Raw genomic sequence first — 8746 nt, 5'->3', positions numbered from 1 at the left:
CTCACTCTAGTTTAATTAAATATATATCATAAATAATTATAATTTTTATATTTAACACTAGATGAAAAAAACATAGTGAATCGATAGACACATGTGTCCATCAACAAAGCAAATTAGCAAATGTTAATAGGAAAAAAAATAAAGCTTTTTCTTCTTTCTCTTTTTTTCTCTCTACATAAAATTCAACTATGCTACGAGCATAAAAAAATCAATGAATCATATAAAATATATATTAAAATATAAAATACACACTACCTATTTCTTGTAATATTATTATTATGTCAGTATATAGAAAATTTAGTTATTTATTTATTTATTTATTTTTACTGTTCCTTGAGTGTTCTATGTCTTTCTTTACCCAACTAAGAATTCAAAGTTAATGTTAATTTCAGATGTTGCCAATTATGAGAAACAGCAAAACCAAATCAATTGTTATTACAGGCCATTCCATAGGAGGAGCCATAGCTTCTCTATGCAGCCTTTGGCTTTTGGCATATCTCCAACACATATCTTCTTCTATCTCAGTTCTTTGCATAACTTTTGGTTCACCAATGCTTGGGAATCAGTCATTTTCCAATGCCATTCTCAAAGAAAGATGGGGTGCCAACTTCATTCACATGGTAACAAAGCATGACATCATGCCAAGGATTCTCTTTGCACCTACAATGCCTCACATTGCTCAACTCAATTCCTTGCTTCAATTTTGGCAATTTTCTATGGCTAATCCAAGCTCTCTTGGGAACCTTGCGATGCAAGTAACTGATAGGGACAAAGCTGAGTTGTTCAGCTTTGTCACGACTTACTTGCATCACGCAGCTACCCAAGAGGGAGTAGAAGGGTTGTTTCGTCCCTTTGGGAGCTTCCTTTTTGTTTCGGACGAAGGAGCAGTGTGTGTGGAGAGTTCGGCCGCAGTTATAAAGATGATGCACTTGATGTTTGTAACAAGTTCTCCAGATTCTAGTATTGAAGATCATCTAAAATATGGAGATTATGTCAATAAATTGTCATTGCAATTCTTGAACAAGAAAAGTTCAATGCAAGGGATTGTTCCTAATTGTAGCTATGAAGCAGGGCTTGAATTGGCACTCCACTCTTCAGGGATAACAAGACAGGTAAAAAACATTTTTTTTCTCCCATTGGTAGTTTACATTGGAAGTGTTAGAATATCAATTAGGATCAATTAGAATAAAGACGTAATCTCCTATAATAAATATTCAGATATACTAAATAATACTAATTGATTCTAATTATATTATAACAGGAAGAAAGTGGTTTAACTGAACAATTACTTTTTTTCAACTGATAGCAACCGGCTTTCGAGCCGGCCAAGGAGTGCCTTAAGGAGGCTAGGAGAGCAGGTCCATCGCCGGCGCTGAAGGCTGCTCGGCTTGCAATTACCTTATCCAAATTTGTACCTTACAGGGCAGAAATAGAATGTTACAAAGCTTGGTGTGATCAACAGAGTGATCAAATGGGATACTATGATTTGTTCAAGAGGAGAGGCTCTTCAAAAAGGGAAATGAAGGTCAACATGAACCGTATCAAGCTTGCAAGGTTCTGGAACAATGTGGTTGACATGCTGGAGAGGAATGAGCTGCCTTATGACTTCGAGTTGCGAGCAAAATGGATCAACACTTCGCATTTTTATAAGCTGCTTGTAGAGCCATTGGACATTGCTGAGTATTATGGCAAAGGGAAGCAGAAAACAAATGGACATTACATAAAACATGGCAGGGAGAAGAGGTATGAGATTTTTGATAGGTGGTGGAAGGATAGTGTGGCTGCTAGGGAAGAAAATAGTGAGAGGAGCAAGTTTGCGAGTTTGACGCAAGATTCGTGCTTTTGGGCGAGGGTGGAGGAAGCCAGAGATTGCTTGGATAGTATTAGAAGTGAGAGTGATACAACCAAGCTTGCTTTGTTGTGGCAAAGCATTGACAAGTTTGAGAAATACTCAATGGAACTTATTGAAAATAAGGAAGTGTCTCTTGATGTTCTTGCTAAGAACTCAAGCTATAGTATATGGTTGGAAGACTTAAGAGAATTGAGAGAATTGAAAGCTAAGGAGAAGAAGTTTTCAAACCACTTCAACCCTTTTATGGATGGGGAAGTAATTCCTTAGTACTTTTTTCTTTTTAAGGGAATAAATGACTTTAGAATTTTGTAATATATGTCTTATAAATGGATTTGTCAAGTGGAACCAATCTTTCAGATACCATAAGACTATTTTATCTATCAGATACCAATCTTTACCTTTGATCTGCACAATTCAACATTTTTTAAGTAACATGGTAGTTTTCAACAATATTGTTGACCACAGAGTAAGTACAAGTCAAAGCAGCACATTGAGGAACCAAAAGATGAATGGTAAAATTCCATCTATTATAGTATTGTTCTTCAAACTTGTGAGGAATTACATTAAACCTTACCATTTTGCGTATCAATGTTCCTAACTGGTCCCTTAAACCATTTTCTTGCATCTACAACCCACCAAAGCATTATAAGGCCTAAAACTACACCCAAAGCAACTGGTGCATAATTGAAAGTATTCCAAGTTATAGGGTACAATGTTGGCAAAAGGAACACGGAACAAGTGTAACAAATCCACAGAAATGCAATCAAGCAAATTGGTCTTCCAGCTTTTCCTAAGTAAAAGGGTCCAGGCTTGAAGTTCTTTTCAGGCATAACCATTCTTGCAAATATTGGAACTGCATACCCACCAACCCATCCGATTGTGCATATCGAAGTTATGGCAGTGAAAACTACATTGACCTTTAGGATTGGGAGGCCAAGAAGGATGCAGATTCCTGCACAGAGCCATACGGCGTTCGAGGGAACCTTGCGCTTTGGGTGTAGTTTTCGCCATAAGGACGAAAATGGAACTCCATTATCTCTAGACAGAGCATAAACCTGAAAAATTGTTTTGAGATACACCATAAATGGTTAGGACTATGAAGGGTTAAAGTACTTAATTTTTTTCCAGAACATTATGACTCAAATCTAAAGAAGAAAACAAAGAAGTTATAATACTTGCTTCGCTTGGAATCCAAGAACTTGCTAACTAAAGGAGAAATTCCAAGATTCTTCTATAAAAAATACTATTTAAGATAAGAGTTTAAGTCAGTGGCGCGCTACATCTTAAATGTCATTCTCTTATTGATTGTGACCATATCCACATTTTCTTGTAAATTGATTTGTGCAAGCTTGTGATCCCATGCAGGTTTCCGAATCAAACAAACAAAAAGAGGAAGTGTCATACTTACAACTCTAGCAGCACTTGTAGTGATTGAAAGTCCACCAAAAAAGAATGAACCCCAAATGATAAATAGTAGAATGATTGCTCCAATAGAATTGTGATATCTTCCATGGAATGCATCATAGAGTATTTGTGCTGGCACAAATGCTCCAGCAGTCTCATTGTTTGTATCATAAAGGTAACCGAAATTCTGAAGAGAATAGAAAAGTTGCTGTTACTATCATCCTTTGTATTAAATCCTGTATGGTTTATTCTAAGTCAACAAGAGATAAGACAACTTAAATTACTATCAAGTCCCTCACACAACAGGCATAACAAAATAAAGGAAGAAAGAAAAAAAAAAAGAACAAAAGCAGTGTCTCTCTCTATCAGGAAATCTTTTGAATTTGGTCAAAGAAGTACATGTAAATAGGTCAACTAAATTATATGTTCATGATGTTTGTTACTACTAGATTGAAGTTGTGTATATATAGATAGATATACCTGAATGCTGAATGTAAGTGCAAGAATATAAGCCCAACCAAAGACTGAAATCATGCCAATGCTGCCAAGTATGGCAATAGGTCCATTCTTGTCAGCACCTTTGGTTTCTTCAGTTAAATGCGCGGCAGCATCATATCCAAAGAGGGAATACTGGCTCACAAGAAATGCAAGAATCACAGCATAAGGTTTGCTTGTAATTCCAGTTGATTCAGGTGCCAACTCCAAGTGTGTGAATACATATGAAGCAGATTGTGTAGTAAGTGATACCAGAGGAAGCATTATCACAATCACTATTCCTCCAATAAGCTGATACCAAAAATTAAAAAAAAATGAAATAAATGAGTGATTTTACTCCAACATACCAAGAAAATCTGTGACTAATTTGTAGTACATGAAGCTTCATTTGTTTATAAAATGCAAATCTAGAAGTAGATTTAGGCTTTAATCAAATTGAGAGTGTGTGTACAACTTTTTTTAAAAGTAGTTGTTAAGTTTTAGAACAATACTTAGAGGCAAAACAATAAGTATAAATAGAAGTAGCTCCTTATTTGTTCATTAAATAAGGAGAGACAACTAGAGAGAGAGAGAGTGAATAATATTAGGAAGAATCATATTACGTATATAGTAAAAATCAGTCTCCAAATCAATTATCGGTATAAAGAATACATGTATTTATATACAAATATATAATGACTGATTTTGGTAACTGATTTTTTGTGTGCACGTAATATTTTTGTACTATGAAATAGTATAATAGAAAATCCCTAATCCTATCCAGATGAGGAAACATTCATAAATGGTAAAAATAAAATGTTTAAAATATAAAAAACATGCTTAAAGTACCTGCCACCATATTGAAATCATATCTATCAAGGCAATCACTTCCAATGCAAATGTGTTGAGTGCTGCCCATATGACAGTTAAGCCAATATACATACACAAGAATAACCATTTTGGAGCAAAGTACCCTCCACCTTTATTTGTTCCTGTTGAGAGTAAGATTATACTCTGCAATGTTTGTGATCCTGCATATGCCTGTTTTACAACCATGAAAACATTCAGTTACAAATGTAAAACATTCTGTAATATTATATTTATATAGTCTGAGTAGAAATTTCAAATTTCTTCAACCAAAGTGCAATTAAATACCTGAGTTCCAATCCCAGCAATAAGTCCTATGGTCTCAAGCCAAGCACAGCACCATGAAGAAAATGGTCCCCATTTCGGACCGGCTAAATGCGCAGCCCAAAAGTACAAAGAACCAGTTGTCTGTTGTATTGCATTTAAAGTGAAAGTTAGTTTTTGTGAACTAATTTGCAATGACAGATGCAGAAAATTTTAGAAACGAAGGCAAATATAATGCATACACTCTTGATTTCATTACAAAACATATTTAATTTGTTCAAACATAATTGATCAAGTTCCAAATTTGAAATTGGGAAAAACATGATCTTTAAGCCAATGATACCAGTAGAAACCAGATTTTATCAATCTCAAACCAACCTTAACAAACCGAGAAATTATGTATCTTCCTAATAGTTTCTCTTAAGCATATTTCTTGACACTAAATGAAGAAGAAAAAATTGTCACTATTTAACATTTCAAGAAGTTGAAAGTATCTATTTTTTACTTCATTATAGGATTGTGGAATATCCAAGATGCTATATCATTCATTACAAGACAGAAATAATACCAAATTGAAGAATGAAATTACAAACCGGGAAAGATGAACAAATCTCAGCCATTGCAATCCCAACAAACCAAGTGAAGAAAGAAACCACCACCCATCCCCATACAAGAGATGCAGGTCCTGCATATTGAAGGCTGGAACCATATAGAGGAGTGATTCCTGTGAATAGGGTCATTGTTGAAAATGATATTGCTAGTGTTTTGAACATAGTCTGCACCATAAATTGGACAACATTCAACACACTTGTTAACCTTTTTCTCTAAATCATTGAGAGTTATTATTACAATAATAAAACATCAAATGAAAAAGGAGTTCACAAATAGGGAAAATACTAAAATAGAAAAAGAAAAAACACTGTTAGATATATAATAATTTCTGTATCTCAAACTAGTTAAATTTTTGTGATAAGATCATGTCATAATATTAAAAATTCTATCACAAAAAGTCCTTGTTACCTCAGAATTTCATCATAAGGGCAAAAAACGAAAATTACAAATAAAAACATCTACACATAATTTAAGCTTCTCCGAAATCTATTTTGAAAAAAGAAAGTAGGATCAAGAATATTCAAGAAGATGAAATAACTAACCATTTCTCTTCTAAGTTCTTGCTTGTAACCAAGCTCATTGAGCCTCTTCTCTGCTGCATCCATAGTTGTGTCTCCTGTGAATTCAGACCCCATTGAACCCAGGTTTCTGTATGTTGGGGGGGTTTCCTTTCTGAACTCAATAAGAACAAAAACAAAGGCAAAATGATCTTGCAACAGAGTTCATAAATATAAAGAATAAAAGAATAATAAAAAGAATGAAATGGGTTAGTAAATGAGGTTTGACTAGTCCCTCCACTGTTGTAGCTGAAAGTTTCAAACTTCTTTATCTTTGCTTTAAGAATTTCAAACGAAACAAACTATAGTAGTAGTTGCAATGTTTGAATTTTATCCGATATTTTCTCATCATTAGTCTCTACTCATGCATCACCGTTTACTCTCATTACACAAACACTCAGTTAATAATAAGAGAAAAAAAATCCTTTGAAACTCATGATTTTTTTTTTTAGTTGATTTCAATTGGTGGGTTATTGCAACTTGCATGTGAATGCATCTGCTTAGAGCCTCAATAAATAAGGCAACTTATTATAATCGTTTTCTGTTTGAAATAGCCAACTCAGTTTCCAGTAACTTGTCGCTTTGTAACTTGACTCGTTGACTTTTCCTTTGTTGACAATTATTAATTATATGATGATGAAAATATAGAAATAGAATCCATGATTCTTACTCTGGCGTTTAAGCTAACGGGGATCCAACACGCATATTACTTCATTGTAGCCAAAAAATGAATAGAACCTCATTATGATACATTTTATTTATCTAAAATAGTATTTGTATATCAAAATTAATCATTAAAATCAGCTACTAATATACATAAATATATATGATTTAATTTATTTATATTGTAACATATATTTTATATTGATGACTTATTTTTTTTAAATAAGAGAACTCAACACAAAATGGAACAAGAACAACAATAAACAAATATAAAAGTTAAAAAAAAAAACAAAAGAAAAGTAGTTCATCAACCATTTATTGCGCTCTTCTTTTTATAATGTATTCCTGATTTTATACTCTTAATTACTTATTTTGATGACTAATTTTAGTATATATGTAACATAGTTATTTATTTATTTATTACATATAAATTTATATCAAAATTATTTATTAATATATACTAAAATATATATTAAAACTAAATTAAACTATATATAAAATATATAAAAATTGATTTACTAATTATTTTTAGTGTAAATATATATATGTATGTATAATTAACAAGCGATAATATTAGGCCAATAAACTATATTTCAAATGACAAAAAACAAACGATAATTTAAAAAACAAATTTTATTTTATTTTATTTTATATTTATTAATTTTAAATAATTAATGAAAATTAAAGAAAATAAATTTTAATTATTTTTTGGTTTTTTATGGTTATCAAATATTTGCGGTTAACAAAATGGCATGAATGCTAGCTAGGATTTGGAGATAGTAGCTGCAAAATGGAAATAGTTTAATCACAAGAAGAAACAAAATCGTTTACTTTTCTCCACGTGTGATTTTATTTGCCAGGTTTTATGTGTGAACTTAAACGTGTTTAGTAAAACTACGCCTGGAAAATTGAGCAGTTTGGAGTATCCAAATATAATATAATAACAATAATATCCAACTAGCTAAGGTGAGAGAATTCATTGACTAATTTTAATAAATATCAATTAAATTATTTAAAATAATGAATTTAAGAAGTTGTTATTATTGCCACGTTAAAAGAAATTTATACTATTATTACATTAAAAAATAATATTCTTCGATTAATATTTCTTCCATCAATATACCGAAAGAGTAGAGATTTATGAACACTTTTAAGATATAACGTTGGTAACTATCTTTTCAGAAAAAATATCCCAAAAGAAAAAAGGCCGAAAATAATATCTATCTGCGTGGAGAATCACAATGGCTATGTAATGGGAAAGATATATATATATATATATAAACTTGTAAGTCTTGCTAATATATATTCTAAATATATATTTTAAAATACTATAAAAAATATTTTATTAAAAATTACTAAAAATATGATTCTTTATATGTCAAAGTATATGAAAACCTTTTAAAAAATTATTATATATTTTTAAGAAATAAAATAAATAAATCCTAAACTTATAAACCAATGAATGGACATCATGTTTAATTAATATAAATGAATAACAATATTTTTTTTGGATTAAATTTTTAAAGCAGTCTCTCGAATTCATGACTTTTACAATTTTAGTATTTTAAATGATTATTAATAAATGATATTATTTATCTATATGTCTAATATGATAAGTGTACTAGTTTTATATTTTGTTTATTGAATAAAAAAATCCAAAAGCCAATATAGTACTTAAAATTAAATTTAAAAATTAGTATAATAAATTTTGAATATAAAAATTAAATAATAAAAAAAATTTTAAGAATAATATTAAAGACTTAATCAATTTTTTTCTGTTACCTCGTATAAATTAATCATAAAAGAATCCTCGAAACTATTGACACTCTAAAAGATAAGATTTATATGAATAAACGAAAAATAAAGAATACTTGGAGTTACAAGCAATACCGTTTAAAATGAGCTTAATTTAATGATTTGACCCATTTAGTTATTTTAAATGAGTGTGAGTGTGTATAAGTTTTTTATTGTAAAAATAAGTCTATAAAAATAAGATGTTTAATGAATTTGGTTAATATATGAATTAAATAAATTGTCCTACAAAATAAATAAA

At 30.8% G+C, this 8746-nt stretch overlaps 2 protein-coding genes across 2 annotated transcripts in view; one reads left to right on the top strand and one right to left on the bottom strand.

Annotated features, from left to right (window-relative positions):
* Positions 1-2212, top strand: part of LOC107463243 (lipase-like PAD4) — a 9147-nt gene extending 6935 nt beyond the window's left edge. The window contains exons 3-4 of the mRNA XM_016082005.3: positions 393-1112; positions 1307-2212. Coding sequence (XP_015937491.1) covers positions 393-1112; positions 1307-2119 — 1533 coding nt within the window. The 3' untranslated portion in view covers positions 2120-2212. The remainder of the gene's footprint in view (positions 1-392; positions 1113-1306) is intronic.
* Positions 2213-2358: 146 nt separating this feature from the next.
* Positions 2359-6455, bottom strand: LOC107463245 (amino-acid permease BAT1 homolog). Its single transcript, XM_016082006.3, has 7 exons — positions 6016-6455; positions 5455-5637; positions 4886-5005; positions 4580-4771; positions 3737-4042; positions 3261-3443; positions 2359-2907 (listed from the first exon to the last, which is right to left on the bottom strand). The coding sequence occupies exons 1-7, from the start codon at positions 6106-6108 to the stop codon at positions 2416-2418; spliced, it is 1569 nt and encodes a 522-aa protein (XP_015937492.1). The 5' UTR covers positions 6109-6455; the 3' UTR covers positions 2359-2415.
* Positions 6456-8746: the final 2291 nt, after the last annotated feature.

This window comes from Arachis duranensis, chromosome 8 (genome assembly GCF_000817695.3).
Source record: "Arachis duranensis cultivar V14167 chromosome 8, aradu.V14167.gnm2.J7QH, whole genome shotgun sequence".
In the NCBI taxonomy this organism is placed as follows: Eukaryota; Viridiplantae; Streptophyta; class Magnoliopsida; order Fabales; family Fabaceae; genus Arachis; species Arachis duranensis.
This window is presented reverse-complemented; position numbering and strand designations above follow the sequence as displayed.

Bases quoted from the DNA above. Each gene is read 5' to 3' on its own strand.
- LOC107463245 (XM_016082006.3), bottom strand. From the start codon at position 6,108: ATGGGGTCTGAATTCACAGGAGACACAACTATGGATGCAGCAGAGAAG. The intron at 5,638-6,015 runs GTTAGTTATTTC...TTTATGGTGCAG, and splicing joins AAGAACTTAGAAGAGAAATG to ACTATGTTCAAAACACTAGC. The intron at 2,908-3,260 runs GTAAGTATGACA...ACAATTTTTCAG, and splicing joins CTACAAGTGCTGCTAGAGTT to GTTTATGCTCTGTCTAGAGA.